Genomic DNA, 19,313 nt, shown 5'->3' on the forward strand with positions numbered 1-19,313 from the left:
AGAGTCTCAAATCTAAATGCCTCCTCAGGCAAGGCCAGTAGAATAAACTTGTGAAGGGCACACAATAGGGAATAGTGAGGACTGTGGCAAACAGAGCATATGTCTTATCTAAAGGGGGCAGCCACCCCATGGCTGCCTCCAGTGGGCCCAGTGTTACTAGAGCTTCTGATTTTTTTCAAAAGAAAATAGAAATATGATGTGTGTGAGTGAGAGAGAGAAATGTCCCAATTTTTTTATTAAAGTATAGTTGATTTACAATGTTGTGTTAGCTTCTGATGTACAGCAAGGTGATTCAGTTATACATATATATGTATGTATATTCTTTTTCAATTCTTTTCCATTATATATAGTAGTTTGTATCTGCTAATCCCAAGCTCCGAATTTATCTCTCCCCACCCCCCTTTCCCCTTTGGTAACCATAGTTCGTTTTCTATGTCTGTGAGTCTGTTTCTGCCTTGTAAATAAGTTCATTTGTATCATATTTTAGACTCCACATGTAAGTGATACCATATATTTATCTTTGTCTGTCTGACTTACTTCACTTGGTATGATAATCTCTAGGTCCATCCATATTGCTGCAAATGGCATTATTTCATTCTTTTTATAGCTGAGTAATATTACATTTTATATATATTATATATATATTTATAGCTGAGTAATATTACATTATATATATATATACATTTTATATATTTTTTATATAAATATATATACTTTTTTATATATATACATTTTATATATATTATATTACTCAGCTTTTTATAGCTGAGTAATATTACATTTTATATATATGTGTGTATATATATATGTGTGTGTATGTGTGTGTATATATATATATACAAATATATATATATATATAAATATAAACATACCACATCTTCTTTATCCATTCATCTGTCGATGGATACTTAGGTTGCTTCCATGTCTTAGCTGTTGTAAATAGTGCTGCTATGAATATTGGGGTGCATGTATCTTTTCGGATTAGCATTTTCTCCAGATATATGCCCAGGAGTGGATCATATGGTGACTCTTTTTTTAGTTTTTTAAGGAACCTCCATACTGTTCTCCATAGTGGCTGCACCAATTTACATTCCCACCAACAGTGTAGGAGGGCTCCCTTTTCTCCACAGCCTCTCCAGCATTTGTTATTTGTAGACTTTTTAATGATGGCCGTTCTGACTGATGTGAGATGATACCTCATTATAGTTTTTTCCCAGTTTTTAACACACTGGGAGGGCTGAATGAACAGAGTTGCATGTGGGATGTTGCAAGATGCTGCAGGGAGGATTCTATCCTCAGGTCATGAGATTGGCATTTCTGACCTGGTCTCTTTATTGATAATTCGATATTTCCTAGCAAGATGATGCCCTCAAAAGGCCCTGAACATCAAGCTTTGGAACAAATCATCTACCGCATACTTTATTTTTTTTTTTAAACAAGAGAACCAAAAATGTTTGTGTGTGAAGGGTTCATTCCTGATCCGTGGGGACTTAGCCCTGTTGGATCCTCTCGCTCTTCTCCCTGTTTCTCTGCTCCATAGCATCCTCCTTGAAATACCCCCCAAATAGGGGGATTTTGACTAAAATTTAATATACAAAGCACAGTAAATTCTTGGGGGAAATTGCTACAAAGGGGATAGACAGATGGGTGGGGTAGATGAGGCATTCATAAAGAAGAAACTAAACCCTCCAGAGACCTAGAGTACCATAACTGCATCCAGCATGCGCCTTGGAAACGTGTAACCTTGAACAAGCCCACCAAACTCTCAGCCTCAGTTTCCTCAACTGTAACATGCAAGGCTGGCTCTGCCCATCTGCCCAGGTTACTGTGAGAATAAAAGGATGTCAGGAAAGCACGCTGGAAAACATGAAAAGTATTCTAGCAACTTGAGCTTTTTTTGCCACTGGGAGGCAGGAGGACATCTGTGTGAACCCTTGGGACCCTGACCGTTATTAGCCAGATTAAACGTCAGTTCTTCCTCTTGTCACCTCCACAGCTGCCTGCCTCACAGGACGGGCCTGCAACAAGGGAGTGGGGACATGGATGATTGAGCTCCCATGGCAGCCCCTCCGTTACCAGCTCCAGTCCCCTGGACCCTGACATCAAGAGCCTCCAGAGGCAAGCCAGCCATGATGCATCCCATGGGTCCCTCCCCATGAGGGAAGCTCTGAGCCAGCATTGAAAAGAGAAATTTTTTTAAATTCCAGCTTTTTGCTGGTTAGTTTAGTAACCCCCTCACTTTCATTCAAGGGTGGGTGAGCAGTGATTTTACACGAGGTTCAAGGGCACAGCTAGTCAGTCTAGGATCATAAAGGACATTTGTAGGACCCAAAGTGCTTGCCTTGCCAGCCCCATTCTGGAAAACACTTCTACAACCCTAATGGCATCACCTAGGATGGACTAGCATTTCACCAGAAACACAGCTTCCTTTTATGTTTTTTTTTTTTTTTTGGTGTTTTGGTTGGCCGGGGCGGGTCTGAAGAACTAAAACCATGGCAGAACGGGGTCCCTCATGGATAGGAAGGCTGACCCTGGGGGATAGGTGTCACCTTAGAGGAGAGTGACCCCCTGGATTTGCATATGGAGTTGAGTGTATTTCTTAATAAATGCTTGTGCTAAGCACTAGGAATAAAGGGAGGAATAAAATAATGTCATTTGTGCCATCATAGAACTTACCGTCTTGGGTGGGAGGCAAATGATAAACAAGAAAACAAACAAATATCCTCTAACCACAAATTGAGAGAAGTGCTACGAAGGAAATAAATAGGGGGCTATGAGAGACAATAGTAGGGGTCATACTGGAGATGAGGGGGTCAGGGCAGGCCTCTCTGAGGAGCTGACATTTGGGCTTAGATCCAGAGGAGGAGAAGGAATCACCTTATGAAAGGGGTAAAGAGCGTGTTCAGAACATGCGTGGTGTATTTGCGGAATCACACAGGACTCCATCCATGTGTGTGTTTGTGTTTGTGTGTGTTTCTGTGTGTGTGTGAGAGAGAGAAAGGATGTGTATGTGTGTGTGTGTGTGTTTATGTGTGTGTGTGTGAGAGAGAAAGGATGTGTATGTGTGTGCACACATGCCTACCCACAGCTGTATTTTTTCTGGGACGATGACCTATAACTTTCATCAGTTTTCCAACGGGTTCAGTGATCCAAAAGAACTCTAAGGAATTTTCTGAATCAAAATTACCCTTAGTCAATCAGCTAAAGCATCAAAATAATTGTGCCAAATGATTTTTTATTTTTATTTTTATTTATTTTTTGAGCCCTAGAAGCTCTGCATGCTAAAGCAGAAAGTGGAGCACACAGGGTGCCATTTTGGGTCTCCCTCCAAGAGCGTGGGTGCAGGGGGAAGTCTCCAAGTGATCGGTGTGCCACACAGCATCCGTGGTGACCGGGTGCATGAGTGCCCAGATGCGTTCGGAGGTTTGGTGGCCACAGGCATGCAAGTCCCTCTCTTTCTGTGCTGAGGGCGGGAGCCCCTGCTATAAGGAGAGCACTGCAGGTCATCACAAGGATTAGTGAGTCACCAGCCTCTCTCCTGCCTGCAGGCTCCTCAATGCCAACAAGATCAACTGCCTGCGGGTGAACACGTTTCAGGACCTGCAGAACCTCAACCTGCTCTCCCTATATGACAACAAGCTTCAGACCATCAGCAAGGGGCTCTTCGCCCCTCTGCAGGCCATCCAGACGCTGTGAGTATGCCACCTCGAGTGCCAGTGCATGCCCAGGCAGCCAGCAACCCCAAACACGTAGTCGCAGAGAACATTCAAAACGAAGGCAGGGTGAGCACGTCCAGGAGGAGTCCTGGAGCCTGCAGTGAGAATGGGATATTAATAATAGCACTAGCTTGGGACTTCCCTGGCGGTCCAGTGGTTAAGAATCTGCACTTTCAATGCAGGGGGCGTGGGTTTGATCCCTGGTCAGGGAACTACCATTTCCACATGCTGTATGGCTTGCCCAAGAAAAAACAATTTTTTTTTTTTTTTGCGGTACGCGGGCCTCTCACTGCTGTGGCCTCTCCCGTTGCGGAGCACAGGCTCCGGACGCGCAGGCTCAACGGCCATGGCTCACGGGCCCAGCTGCTCCGCAGCATGTGGGATCCTCCCTGACCAGGGCACGAACCCATGTCCCCTGCATCGGCAGGCGGACTCTCAACCACTGCGCCACCTGGGAAGCCCTTTTGTTTTTTGGGGGTTTTTTTAACAATTTTTTTTTGAAATCATAATAGCGCTAGCCTGTACTAAGCACTCACACCATGCTCGGCACCCCACTGGGTGATTTCCCTGTATCCAAACAGTTAAGCCCCACAACAACCCTAGGAGGTAGGTGCTTTTGTGATCCCCCATTTCTATGTGAGGAAACCAGAGGCACGGAGAAGTGAAGTAACTTATTCAAGGTTGCACAGCTAGTAAGAAGCAGGATTTGAATCCAGGCCGAGTGGCTGCTCACCTGCTCTTTTAACCACTGTGGCCACTGTATTCTGAGCAGGCTCCACCCCTGCTGATAACCCATTCCTGCCCACCAACACCCACAAAACCAAGCCTCTGGTACAGGCACACTGTACCAGAATACGGGAGTATTTCACCACCCTCGTTAGGGAACAGTTCCTCACTGCCAAGCACTGCAGACCTTCATAAATAGTTCCGTTAGATAGATGACACCTGAGTACAGACCTCAGCCCGTGTTTTTGATGGCTCCACCCCTAAGCTTAGACCCTAGCTCCAGCCCCAGGCCTGACCATGAGCCTGGGGGCTTCTGGAGCCCTTCTGAGTCATCTGGCACTTACTGCCCCTGTAGCCAGAGACGGGAGCCAATAAAGGGTAAGAGCAGCTGCTACACATTGAACCCCGACCACGTGCTGAGCACTGAGTGTGGTGCTTTGGATAGTTTTCTCACTGAGCCGGGGAAAGCTAGGCCCATGGTTCTGTTGCCCTTGTGATGCTGAGGATGGTAAGAACAAAACCCGCTACTATAAATGGAACACCCACCCTGTGCCCGACACCATGCCAGCTGCTTTATGTACCGGGTGTTCCTGAGCTTGGAGAAATAAAATTCAGTCTGCTCTCAGCATAAACCCTAAGCCTGCAACTTTCATTGCCCTTCAGCATTGGCGTGGGTGAGATTGGAGACGATCAGGGGTGGGTCCTGACCCAGGTGGGGAGAGTAAGGCAAGCTGATTCCCCAGGCGGGATGCCGGCTGCACCTGTGACTGTCTTTTTGCGGACAGCAGTCCTCAGGCCCACTCTCCGGGTCTTGTCTGAGAGCAGCTCCCACCTCCCCTGAGGCCTCCTGGGGCAATGAGGGAGGGAGCCTGGCACCAGAGCCTAGCACCAGGCAGGGTGGTGGCGGACCATGGCACCAGGGGTCCCATCTGATTAACTCCCGTCCCTCTCGCAGCCACTTAGCCCAAAACCCATTTGTGTGTGACTGCCACTTGAAGTGGCTGGCCGACTACCTTCAGGACAACCCCATCGAGACCAGCGGGGCCCGCTGCAGCAGCCCACGCCGGCTGGCCAACAAGCGCATCAGCCAGATCAAGAGCAAGAAGTTCCGCTGCTCAGGTAATCAGGTTATGGGGCAGGGCCCCACCTTCCGACTCAGAGTACAGCAGCCCCGGAGAGGCCAGTAATCCAATCTGGAGGACAGCGCGCGCTGTAATGGCTCCTGGGAAGCATCTTTGCAAATTAAATTGGGAAAATTCAGTTAGCCCTGCAGAAAACCAATTAGCTTATGGATTTAAAATAAAACACACACACACACACAATAAAAGCACTGTGGGGAGGAAGGGGGGTGATTTGGGGAGAGACAGAACCCAGGCAGCAGCTCATCTCCCAAGCTAGGTGGAAACGAGCGGATGAGGCAGCCTGGACACATGTGATCTTGAGAGGCCATGATTGATTTATTTTGTATTGTGTTAGTTTCCAAATCATGCTCCCCAAGTGGCAGATAGAGAAATAAATATACCCCAGGCCAGGCTGCAGGAAGCATGGAGCCTTGGGGGCCTCCTCTCCCCATCTATGGCCACCTTCGGTACAGCCCTTGGACCACAGTGTATTCTAGGTTTCACAGACGTTTTTGCTCTCTCCTCCACCCCAGATGGGTGCATTCTGATCATGGAGAGAACAGCAAAGGGTGTTGCTCAGAAAGAAAGCAAAGCCTTGCTCTCTAGTCCCCAAGCTGTCTCCAGAAACCTTCCTCCCTACCACACCCAGAGATGAAACGGGGAGGGGGCGTGGTGAATGGCAGGGGAATTCTCAGCTCATCTTGGGAAGAGAAGTTGCTCTCCTTGACGCAAGAGCTGGATGAACAGGCAGTTCAAAATGACTATCGTTTGTGTTGTTTGCTACTGGAAAAAAATCACCAAGCTGCTTTGTGCTCCCAATGGTGAGGCGTTGATAGTATGATGTAGTGAGATGGGCTGAAGCCAACCCTCACAATCTGTGTGTCAGCAGGACCTGTTCTTCTCTCCCTGCCCGGAGCATCTTGCATAGGTGGGTTTTCCTGGGGAGAAGGCTAGTGTCGGCCCTAGTTGCCGGGAGAAGACCAGCAGGCAGACCTCCACTTCTTTCACGTTGCTCTTGACCTCAAAGTCAAATTCTTCAGTCCATGCCTCCAGAATTATCAGCCTGAGCTGTTTTATTTTTTTCAACAGAAGCAAATACCTTGAGAGGGCTTGGAGGGACCCCAGGGACTCTGCGGCAGTCTGAGACATTGATCTCAATTTGTCTTCCCCAGAATAACAATGTCAGTCACAAGAGCAGTTTCTGGCCCCTCATGAGCACTGTGCTCAGGGCTTCTAGTTTGACTCGCTTTTTCCAATAGTCCTGTGCGATGAGCAGGAGAGGTCCCCTTGCTGCAGCAGAGGGAGCTGAGGGCTCAGAGGTGAGGGGGCACCCCACGGTCACAGCAAGCAAATGGTAAAGGCAGGCTCGGACCCCAGGTCTGGCTCGCTCCTCAACACCACGCGGCATGTAGGAGAGAAGGGCCATTTGGGAAGGAGGCCCAGCTGCTTGGATGACTTCCTTCCCCAGCCTCACGGCCCCGCCCCCAACCTCAGGCCCTGAACTCTTTCCTTAAGTTCCCTCTTGGGGCCGCAGCATCTCAGGGAGGAAAATGCTCTCCCAGCCCAGAGCTGTGCCCTGAGGCCCAACCGTCTTGTCCCCGGGCCCTTTCCTCATGACTTACACCTCTTGTTCCGTCTGCCTCCTCTCTTCCTACCCATGTCTGGCTGGGGCTGAGTTAATTACCTCTAACAGCAGTTGTGCCCAAGAAGAGGGGTGATAAGAGGCCAAGGAGGGCAGGGTGCCATCTGCCAACCCTGATCCCTCAGTCTGGAGGCTGGTGGGGGGGGGGGGTGGTCCCATCATGATCTTGAGATCCTGATTGATGCCAAGACCCTGGGGCATAGGGTGGAGATGGAATCAGCTCAGGGATCAGCCATTGCCTCGGAATGACTGTAGGCTGGGTTTGGGGATGGGGTACAGACAGAACCCAGTAGGAGAAAGAGGAAAGCAGCCAGCAGACCTAGAAACAGCAGAGCTTAGTTCTAGCTCGAGATATGCCACTACCTACCTATCTTTGCACTGGAGAAACCCTGGCTTCTTTTCCTCTGTGGGGTGGGAATGATTGGACATTTTAAAAAGACACAAATAGGGAAAAGGGACAGGGTTTTTGGATTGACCCTGTCTAAAAAAATTTTTATACATCAATACTAACCAGAAAGATTATTCTTATTAAAGGTAGAGAAAGTTAGAGCTGTGATGATCCTAACATATAACATTCTATATGCTCTTATTTTATGTAACTACAGGCAAGAGAGGTCAGGAGAGCTAGCTACTGGTGCACTCCAAAGGCCTTGGCTTTGAGAGGCACTGGGGCCCAGACCTGCTTAGCATTGAGGGATGCAGAAGCCATAGCTCTAAAGCTCTGTGTTTCCAGGAAGCTCAAGTAGAAAGAAGGAGGGGCAGGTGACATGTACTGGATTTGACAGATAACAAGTCTGCGTTTTACTTTCCCCTAAAAGCACTCCCATTGCAAAGACAGCTGATGTAATTAGGAGCCAATTTGAGGGCTGCTCTTGCAACGCATAAAGCCCCTCCTTAGGCTGGGCATCTGGCTTCCCATGTCTGCCTCTATCAGCTGTATCCGCTGCCCTGGGCAGCAAGATAGGGTTAGAGGTGAATGCTGCCGGCTGGGGTAATCTGACCATCAGATTAAGGCCTCCTCAAAAGGCACCATCTGGCTGCCTAAGACCCCAAGCCCATCCTCGGGGGAGCACCTGGCGGTTGGAAGATGCTGTCTGCCTTCCGTCATGCCTCCCCGACTTTGTGTGTGGAGATCCAGTTGCCAAGACGAAACTGGTGGTGAAAAGTACAGAGTGGTGTACTCCCTGTCCTCATCTGTACAAAGATGGCAAAGAGCAAGACACCTCTCAGGGAATCACAAAACTTTAGAGCCCCCAGAGATTACCCAGTCCATGCTAGAGAGGAAGAAAATGAGGCTCACACTGCAGTAAGTCTTATCTAAGATTATAGAGTGGTATTTTCAGGACAAGATTTGTAACCCAGGACTTCTGATATACTGAGAAGTTTCTTGATAACTTTCTCCTGGGCCCCTCCATTTCTTTCTGTTGAAGAAAACCAGAGAAGGAGGGGAATTTTAAAGCTTGGGGACAGGGGCATGAAAGGGCTGGATTTTCCCTGCTCTGGTGCTGAGGACCTGATCAAACTTGAATACGAAATCCCCAAACCAGAGTGTTCGCAGAGCCCTGCCTGTCTGGAGGGGCTCAGAGCAGAGTTGAGTCTAAATTACAGCGGCCAGCTCTAGTCGGTCGGATGGGAGGGCTTAGCAAGAGGTGGAGCCAGATCCGGAGCTGTGGAGTGACTTGGACTAACCAGTCAGTCATCACAGATAACCTATACACGTCAATATGCTGCCACCATCTTGTCCTAAAAACACACTGTGGAGGAACGGTGACCCCATCGCTCCTGTCAGAGGGCAGGGCAGTGAGGGTCCCAGTCTGGTCTCTTCCAGATGCCCCGACTCTGGTCTCTTCAAGATGCCCACATCTCCTCTTCACAGCTTGGGTGGAAATTCATAAAAACGGCCGCTGAGCTTTTGCAGATAAGGGTGTAAAGGCTGGGCACCCTCCCTGGGCCCATGGCATCAAGAGCAACTGGTTGTTGGTCTCCCCAGCCCACTCCATGGTTTACAGTCATGGCGGAAGTCAGGAAGGACCCTAGAGTCTGGTATCTTCCACTTTCTTTCCTTTTCTTAGTTTGAAAGAGGCTCCTTGTCATGATCATTGTGACTGTGGGTTTCTCAGTCCCAAACCCAGGGCCCTGGGGCTTCCCTGACTTTCTCCCTGCTAGGAACATGTATTTTCTCTCAATGTCACACCCCTTCTCTACTATACCTTGATTGATCTGTGATGACCATCTGTCAGCCAGGGTTTCTGGGGGCCTTGAAGGATACTGAGGAGACATCAGAGGGGCTTTTTCTAAAGAAGAGCATTGCAGCTTTGCTAGACCACTAGGAACCGTGACCTGTCTCTTTACTGAAGGCGCTGGGGGAACAGCCTGTCATGGAACAGCTCTGCTATGGGATGGGCCCTAGGCAGCAGAGAATGCAGAAGATGCTTCTGCTAAGTCCGACGTCTTGGCACATCTAATGGTGTGATTGAGTGGGGTTCAGAGGCTCAGTTCAGGCCTGCGAAACGATCCCAGACATTTGTGGTCATCATTCCCCTTGGGAAGGATCTGTTCTGCCCTGCTACTCCTGAGTAGGGATGTCCAGTGGCCTCCCACCCGTCCTTCTCCCTTCCTCCTGTGTCTCCCCCGGGGCGGGGTGTGAAGGGCGGTAGGGCTTCTGTCTCCGGACGTGTTCCTGGGGAACCCCGCTCTCGGTACTAATCACGCTCAGTGGGGGCCTGCTCCGGCTTCCGCTTCTCCACGCTGCTTCCTCTGAGCGCTCCTGTCCTCTCTCTGACGCTGCTTCCTGACCTTGACTCTGACCAGTCGCCGCGGGGCTTTCCTTTGTGCTTGATCTAACCATGTGGTGGAATGATGGAAACGGAACATGGTTCTGTCAAGCACCGCGGAAAGCACCGCGCTCTCCTGCAGCATGGCCCGCCGCCGCTGGACACCTCTTCTCTGCTCTGGAGCACCGCAGCCCGCCACCCGCCAGACCCGCCTCTCTCGGTCCAGCCTCACGAAGGGTTGGGGGCGGGGGGTGGGAGTCTCGAAGGATTCACAGAGCACCTCCTCCTCCAGGTAGCAGATCTGAGCTGAAATGGGGATGGGGAAGCATACGGGGGACAAGCTGAGATCTGCGTCCACGTCTCTATCCCAAATGGAGTTGCCATCCCCCACATCTAGTCTGGATGCCAGCCAAGTGGTAAAGTAGCTAGGTCTGAGCTCAGACACCACTGTTTTTCTTCTTGAAGAGGACACGTGTACCCAAGGCGTATGCCCTTTGTTTCATGGAAGAGTCTCAGTCCAAGGTCATTTTCCCACGTGGCAGTTAACGCAAAGCTCATACTGCTGGTACCCACCCTCCACCTACCGTCTTTATTGGAAGCATTAGGACTTAATGTGAGCATGAGAATGATGAAACTGCCATGAGTCTGAGACACTGGATGTAACCTGAGGGTCCTTCTGGAACTGACCCCCTCTCCTCACGAGTACTTTGGTCCCCATGCAGCCTAAAGTCCAAGCTGTTTCCTTGACCTTCCAAGCACCGTTAACATGAGGCAAAAGTGCTGGGCTCCTCAGTGGTGCTAGTTCAGTGCCATGTGGGGTCTGTGCGGAAGCCCACTGCCTCTGATAATAAAGAGAGGGGCGTCTTGGCACCTCCCATGCTGCTTATTTCTTGATAAATCCTAGACCCAGTGTAACCAGAAGATTGTGTTGTTGGTTCATGCCGTGGAGTGTGTGTCCTGTCCCACGTGAGAGAGGGCCCTGGCTTGAGCCAGGAGCTGGGCTCTGGGCTTCCATGGCGATGTGTGACTCTCACTGTCTCCTCTCTCTCAGGTTACCCCTCAGAGCCAGGGCCCCAGCCATTGCTGAGGAATGGAGAGTCCTATTTACCTCTCTGAATTCTTTTCTCGTGTGCTTACTATAGACCGGGTGCTGAACTATTTTACATCATTACCTTGTTTAATTTTCACAACAACCCTATAAGTCCCATTTTGCAGATGAGATCATTGAGGCTCAGAGAGGCCAACTAACTTGCCCAGGGTCACTGGACTCCAGCATGGCTTCTCTTTACAACTGTAATCCTCAGCTTTCCCAGCTGCGGACAGGCCCATGGCCTTGAGTTATAAAATCAAAAAGACCTTGACTTGACTTGATAGGGAGTTGAAAAAAATAACACTCCCTTTCAAACTTCCTTCTGTTAATAGCAAATGACTTGAGCGAGAAAGAGAGCAAGCATCCCTGTTTACATGGCTCCTCCCCTCCAGCATGAATATACCAAGACCCATTTGGTACAGAACAAGTCCTCGGGCCTAGAGAAATTTCCTTTCCCTCTGAACAGAGAGGGCGTTCTGAGTTCCTCGGCACTGCCGCCACCATGCCAGGGCCAGGCCTTCGGGAGTGGGTCCAGAGGGTGCCCTTCCACAGGTGCCTCCCTGGTCCTCCAGCAGCTGGCTGTGACCAGGCAGTGACCGGCTGCAGGCCATGGCCATTTCCCTCTGCTTCCAGGCACATAGCTGCAATCATGTTAGACTCTGACAGGGAGAACTTACTAGGACAGCTGTCTGCCCAACCAATCTCCAAACTCCTGGTAAACAATTGGTATTTTCCAGCCAACTGGTGTCTGGTCCCCTGGCCTTTGCTGATGAGTGGATAACTGTGTACCTAGCAATGTTCTCTTGATTCCATTCACGACCTATAACCTTTGCTTGTCCTTTCAAGCTGAAGACCCCCGGCAAGCCTCCTACTCTCCCCCCACCCCAGTTCCTCTTTCTGCTCCTTTCCTCCTTCTTTCATCCCACCCACCTAGGGGTATTGGAGGTAGAAGAGGAGAACTCTGGACACGTGCATTGGCAGGTCCTTGGTGCTCTGATAACCGTGCATCTGTGACTTCCGTTAAACAAACTGGTTGCCCAGAGGATGATGCAAACTGCAGACTGCTCGTGACAGCAGCCATCCTGGGCCCAGCGCTGGCCTCTGCAGCCAGGTCCATCCAAAGGATGGGAGCTTTGGCTCCCCACCTGCCCCAACCCGGTGACCATCCAAACATTACATACATCCTCTCCTGGGAAGTGGCGGCGGGGCAGGGATTCATAATAAAACCGCATCGCTGTGGATTTCCACTCCCCTGGTCTATTGAAATTTCTCTGTGCTCACGTCCCGAGTGTCGTCGTTCTGAGATGCCCATCAAGGGGGAGGAGGGCTACGGGGGCAAGAGCAGGGGAGATGCCGGGTGACGTCAGCTCTCCCAAGACCCATTTCAGCCGGCGTCTAGTTTTATGGCCCTTGTTCAAATCCTCCGAGATCTCTCCTGTCTGAACTCCCCTAAAGAGAAGAAGCAAGGGCCTATTTCAGTTACTCCTCTCCTACTAAGTATCTCTGGCAGTGACAAATATGCATTGAGATTGAAATTGACTTTTAAAGCTCTGGAAAAGTTAAAAATACTTTTGGGTAGTTATGAGCATTAGGCATAAAATGGCTCTGAGAAACCCTGAGTAGTTTGGGTAATGAAATATGAAGTGATGGAAGTGGCATTTCAGGCTGGCTCCGACTGGGGAACGCACTCTTTCAGTTTTGTATGTACGCCGTTATTAACATTTCTGGCTCCCACTCATGTAAAATACCACACTCCGACCCCCTCGTTGTTACAAACCAGGGCAATAACAAAAACAGCAGGGGGAAAAATGTTGGAAAGGACACATTAGTCCATCGAATCTAATTGCAAAATCATTTCATTAAAATGGGTCAGCGGCTCCATTGCACAGGTCGGCCAGTTATAATCTAAGTATACTACAGAGAGCGATTCCTGCTAACTACAGACGCTCTCACCTTGATTGAAACGAAAACGCATTTAATCGGCGGCTGTCCCCAGCCGCAGCCCAGCCGGTGCACATCTTCAGGCTCGTCATGTTAGCGTGCAAACTGAGCTCGCTCCTGTCTTTCTGGCTTTGATCACTCAGGGTTTCTCCGCTTTGCAAGGATTCCATCCTAGACACCTTCTCAAAGGAAAAATACATGCATATGTACGAAAAGCCCCTTCACACCATCACCATGGGGAACCGCCGTGGGGAATAAGAGAGGGTTGTCATCTAGCAGGGATTGCGCGATGAAATTCATCCAGGACTCAGCATGCTGATACGTCGGCGGGTGGGGGGCCGGAAACAGCCCAGGTCAGAGTTATTCAGTGGGACGGATGCTGACAAGCAAAGGGCAAGAAATTTGCATAATGCATTGGACCAGGGAGCCGCCCAAAAAACCTGGGATACCTGCTTGGATTTTGCTCACACAAGCCTGCAGGTGGAAAGTGGGATGAAGGAGGGGAATGGGGAAGGAGCAAAGAGGGAAAGAGACAGGTCCAGGCCTTGACCTTCTGTTTTAGGTGGATGATGTCACTTCAGAATCAGAGACCCGCCAAGTCCATCCCCAATCAGGCATTACCATGGGGAGAAAACGTGAGGAGTGAGAAACTAAGAGGGCAGTGGAGACATCTGCTTCCTGTCTCCCTGCAGCCCACTGAGGGAAAATGCCATTCAATTCACCTCCACCAACTTGACTTTATGATCATTCCTAGGTCTGGGATTAAGGTTTTGTCCAAAAGCACAACTGCAGTAAAGCAAAGTATTAGTCACCTGGGCCCTGGCAGCAGCCTGCCTGGGTTCGTTTCTCTGCCACGTCCTGAGTGACCTGCAGGCCTCAGTTGCCTCATCGATCACATGGAGTCATAATAGCCTCAGAATGTTGTGAAGATTTAATGGGCTCACCCATTTGGAGTTCAAAGAATAGTGCCCTGCTCGTGATCCAGGCTCAGTACACATCAGCTCTCACCACTCACTACGCTGATGTTTTAATGGCTTCTGACATGCCAAATGTTCCACTAGGTGCTCAAAAAAAAATAGAATCACAAACATCTGTACAACTCTTGACCCTTTTCCAGAGGCTCTCTACCGCCTTGATCTCCCTCAGATCTTCACAGCCCCTGTGAGGTAGGGGCAATGATGTGATTCCCGTTTTACATGTGGAGAGATTGAGGCTACTAAGTGGCAAGGCCTGGGCACATCCACACCTTCTATTGCTAAAACCTCTGTACTGCATGCAGATGCCCTGTTCTGCTCCTAATACACATAAGATGGCCAAGGTCCACCTCAACTAGCCAGGCAAACAAATGGCATTCACGTTCTCTGAAACACTGCAGAAGTATGCACGTATGGAACCATTGATGTGCTAAGGACACCCCATTTAGGCACTGGACGAATGTGAGCCAGGCTCTTGTGCCTGGCATTGTGCTGATGAACCGCTGAAGGTGAAAATAAAAGAGACCCGACCCCCATCAACTGGCTCGTGTCTGATAGGAGAACCAGAGCTTCCCTTTTATTTCGGGCAAGATTTGTGGTCTCACAGAGGTTCGCCCAGGAGCCAGGGGATCATTTCTGATCATTAAAGCAGCTCCCCAGGGCATCTCTCAAGACAGTACATCGCTGGCCCTGTTACCGTTACTGTGTATGTAACCTCCAGAAAAATTCAATTTCAAAAATTAATCTTAGCTCCAACTACTTTTAGCTCATTGGAACTGGCTTTTCACTGTAGTTAAACAGAGCTTCCTCTCAAAGGCAGCAGGTGCGTCTAACACTCACAAGAGTTGTACTTGTCTTTACAGTGTTTTACATTTGAATTCATCACCAATATTTTTTTAAAAGAATTATCAGGCAACCCTCAGCCAAATTCCCAAACGTTAAGGCAGTGGCCTTCAATTCCCCAGGACCCCAACTCTCATGATTGCTTCCCAGTAATGAAACCGGGTGTCAAGGGTATTGATTGCCATGTGCTGGGCCCCCTTTATCGTTTCATTACCTGCTTTGTTCCTGAAGACAACTGAGTTTATGACCCTCTTCCCTGACCTCATTCCCACCCCTGGCATAGCTCTCATCAAAAGCCCATCAAAATCTCTTCATTTGGATTCTCATGAATATTTAGAGGGTCCGTGGATCATGGGCATCATGGACTAAGTACCCCCCATAAATCGTAGACCAAATTCTGTACAGGGACCTCAAAAAAGGTCCATGACCCACAGAAACTTAAGAGCCCATGGAGCTTGTGGCATTAGATGGAAAGTGATGAATGACAAAGACCAAAGGGAGAGCAAGCAGCCTGGAGGCTGGGGTGCAGGGAAGGCAGAGCAAGGTGGCCAAAAAATGAGGGCAATGTCACTGGGCCATCCCCCCGTCCTGTGTCTCCCCACCCCCAGTGCCCACAACCTCGCCCCATGCCGGACCGGCTGCCACTGACACCCCCTCTTTGGCGCCCCCCAGGCTCGGAGGATTACCGCAGCAGGTTCAGCAGCGAGTGCTTCATGGACCTCGTGTGCCCGGACAGGTGCCGCTGCGAGGGCACCATCGTGGACTGCTCCAACCAGAAGCTGGCCCGTGTCCCAAGCCACCTCCCCGAATACGTCACCGACCTGTGAGTGCTGCCCAGGCGGGAGCCCCTGCACGTCCCCACGCCCAGTCTCCCTGAGCCAGCCAGGGTGGGTGTGGGCTCCTAGAGGTAGCCCCCTCCCGGCTCAGTCACCTGGGTGTTCCTTGGTGTCCCCTGCGTCCCGGGACAAGGGCAGACTCCCCCAAGCATACGCGGGGGACAGCTTGCTCACAAATAAAGACAGCTCATTCATTCTGTTGATACAAAGATTTTCCGAACACCCGCTATGGGCCAGGCACTGTGCCAGGCCCACCCTTTTCCATGGTGAACAAAGCAGACCACCCCTCCTAGCCCTTAGGAAGCTTACAACATAACCGGAAAGATGGATAGCGCATAAATGACTGTCCTAAAGTGAAAAAACAGCTAGAACGATCAGGTATATCTGAGCCTCTGGTTATCCATGCTAATAAAGAGGCGTGTTGGTTTATCCAGACGTGGCAGAGCTCACAGTGACAGCATGGGTGGGTGGGGGGGGTGACGGATCTGGGCCTGACTCCTGTCATCTCCAGTTTTCCTGAGGTTGGGCAAGTTGCTTCTCAGATCTGAGCATCAGATTCGGAGCTATAGAATGGAGGTGTTGATACCTACCTTCTGTGGGGGTTACAAAGATTAGGTAAGAGGATGCAAGCACAGACTTTATCTTGAATCTTGGCATGGACTAAACCCTGCCTAAATGATGGTGGTCTTTATTATTATTAATTATTATTATTATTATTATTATTATTATTATCTTTGACTTTCGCCTGCTCTCCCTGAGCTTATATGAATGTTGGGCGTGGAGTCCCTGAGCTGCCTTTAGCAGAGGGATGTGGTCAGGAAAGCCCTGAGTGGCTTGGAGAGTTGGAAGAACCTGGGGAAACCTCCCTGGGGGTTTAAGTGGTCATTGGTACCCCTACAAAATGAAGGCAAATCATTGGCACTTGACTGTTAAGTGCTGAGCGTTCAAAAAGTTGAATACGCCTTCGGCAGAGGGTCTTCCTCTCCTTTCTGGCCCCTTCTCACACCCCTCCTCTCACTGCTGGGCCCCCCATGCTGATGGGGTACACGGAGGGTTTCTATGGTGCTATTGACCATGGACTGAGTGAGGTCCAGGTGGCAATTCAGCTGAGGCCACGGGGGGATGGGGGACCAATGGAGGAGTTGTCCCATCACAGCTCACCCACCGCCTCATCTGCTTGCTTCCCATGTAGCCGACTGAACGACAATGAGATATCTGTTCTAGAGGCCACTGGTATCTTCAAGAAGTTGCCCAACCTGCGGAAAATGTAAGTCAGTCTCAGGAATTTGGCAAACTGGAGCAGAACGCCAGGACACGGGCGGCTCCCTCTCCCTCCACTGCAGCCCCTCCCAGTCTCCTGACCCTGCTATGGGCACGTCCTGGGAAGCAAGACAGTACGGCAGGGCCATGCAGAGGCAGAACATGCATTTTGCACCATCCCTGACCCTCACCCCATCCTTGCTCACCCCCATCCTCCACCCCACACCCAATGTCTACCCCAGTGGGTGGTCGGAGGGACTCAGGTGAGGACCAGCAACGGGACGTGGGGATCTAGGGTGCACATCACTTGGTAATTTTCATGAGGTAACAGTCAGAAGGTCTGTTTTTAGATGGACCCTAAAGGCCTCCTCATGGTTGAGACACACTGGAGCGGAGACGCCACAGCTGCCTCACCTCCTTCATCTGTAAGCACACTGGTGCACAGCTGGCCTTGCTTCCCCCTCCGCTTCCCTCCCCAGGTGTGCCAGCAGAGGTACCAGCACGGACAGGGGGCTCTTTGCCGTCTAATTCCCTTCTCCTTGACTCTGCTCTCTGCTCCCCACTCCCACCCCATCCTCCACATGTCCCGGCCCCAGGGTTGGAGTCTGCCTCTGGAACAAAGGGAAATGGTCAAGCCTCATTCATAGACCCTGTATGTGCTGATTCGCTTCCTCACTAACATTTATTTGTAATCTCAGAATCAATACGCGCAGGGCTTTCATGGTCATTCATATACATAGACAGGGCAGCAAAAACTTTGAGTCCCCCTACATGCATGTCCCCAGCTGAAATCGAACAAGGCCACGTTCTGATTTCTTGTTTCAGCTCCCAGACTGTAAACAAGTGTCCAGTCCACAATATATTTAGTGCCACATTTCTTTTTTTGCATGTTTGTGCTTTTGTGGGTGATTTCACTGTTTAAAATGGCCCCGTAGCATAACACTGGAGGGCTGTCTAGTGATCCTAAGCTAGGATAGGAAGGCTGTGATGTGCCTTACGGAGAAAATACGTGTTACATAAGCTTTGTTCAGGCAAGAGTTATAGTGCTGTTGGCTGTGAGGGCAATGTAAGTAAATCAACGATATATATTCAATAAGATGTCTTTAAACAGAAACATGTATCAAACAAGGTTAGGTATTGATCGGTTCATGAAAATGGTGAGCACAGGCTCCCCTAGGAGCCGTGGTTCAGCATTCACTAATTCATCTTGCCCAGTGACTTCGTAGAGCTTAACCACGATGAATAATGAGAATTCATTGTAACCCTTAGTTTATTTTGCTCTCCACTCTTCCGCCCATCAGTCCCTTGCAGGCAAGAAGGAGAGAGACCTTCCCCTGCCCTGGGCAGCATCTGGATCGCATCAGTGCTATTCCCTCCCTGCCCACAGTTGCCACCTTGGCCATGGCCTCGGGGACAACTCTGTAACTGGGAGCAGTGGAGAGCACTGTAACTGAGGGGGCAGCAGAGGGAGGACACACGCGGGTCCTGGTGAGGTTCATGGCTGTCCGAGTGGTCAGGCCCACCTCTAGCTTCAGGAACCCAGCACAGACATCACCCATCACCTGCCAGGAGATGTCCTTTTAAATTCAACCTCCGAAAATGCATACTTTTTTTTAACCTCCAAACAAATATACATGCGCATGGAGATAAGGCATGTATTAAAACAAGTAAAGCTGGCCAAGTGCACATTTGCACAGTAAACAGGATCAAGTAGTCTTTGCTTCCATGAAGAAATATGCGCTCTCCCATTTTAGGTGAAACTCAAACACTCTGAGTCTTTCATCTTCCTAGTTTTGACAGGGACCTGAGTATGAAGAACTGTTTCTGTACACCAACAAAAACAACAGCACAAATGCAATGATAAGTTGCAGCCAACTCCCAGCCTCAGCATCCAAGCTACAAAAGGGAGTGGTGCAGACTGTGGCAAAATGTAGGCCGAGTCCTCACCAAAAGGGGCAGATGTCGCTAAGTTCCTCCCGGCATCTGCCATGCTGGAAGGAAGGTCAGAGCTGCCAAATATTCCCTTCACGGGAGCAGCCGGAGATCCAGGTGTGGCGGAAGAACAGGCAGGCCGGCCGTTGTTCTGAGTTCAGCTCTGCCCCCCCGCCTGCTGTGTGACCCTAGGAATGCCCTTAGCCTTTCTGGGCCTTTCATAATAGAAACAAGTCCACCTTCCTTGTAAGGTGTGATGAGGATCAGAAGTAAGTATGAGAGATAAGGGGAAAGACATGGACTCTGTCCATGGGACTGCGGTGAGAAGGTGCTGGAAGACAGAAAGAGGACATCTGGGTCACGTGACCCAGAGCAGATGGCTAGACATTTAAAACAGGAGTTACAAACTCAGATGCTTTCAGGACCCCCTGTGGAAAGGGAATGGGTGCAAGGCAGCA

General features: G+C 49.9%; 1 protein-coding gene across 1 annotated transcript in view; it reads left to right on the top strand.

Annotated features, from left to right (window-relative positions):
• Positions 1-19,313, top strand: part of SLIT3 (slit guidance ligand 3) — a 624,276-nt gene that overhangs the window by 515,812 nt on the left and 89,151 nt on the right. Inside the window, exons 13-16 of the mRNA XM_081232840.1 lie at positions 3,549-3,692; positions 5,398-5,561; positions 15,500-15,650; positions 16,856-16,930. Of these exons, the coding sequence (XP_081088966.1) occupies positions 3,549-3,692; positions 5,398-5,561; positions 15,500-15,650; positions 16,856-16,930 (534 nt within the window). The remainder of the gene's footprint in view (positions 1-3,548; positions 3,693-5,397; positions 5,562-15,499; positions 15,651-16,855; positions 16,931-19,313) is intronic.

Source organism: Mesoplodon bidens (assembly GCF_964165515.1).
Source record: "Mesoplodon bidens genome assembly, chromosome: 4".
NCBI lineage: Eukaryota > Metazoa > Chordata > Mammalia > Artiodactyla > Ziphiidae > Mesoplodon > Mesoplodon bidens.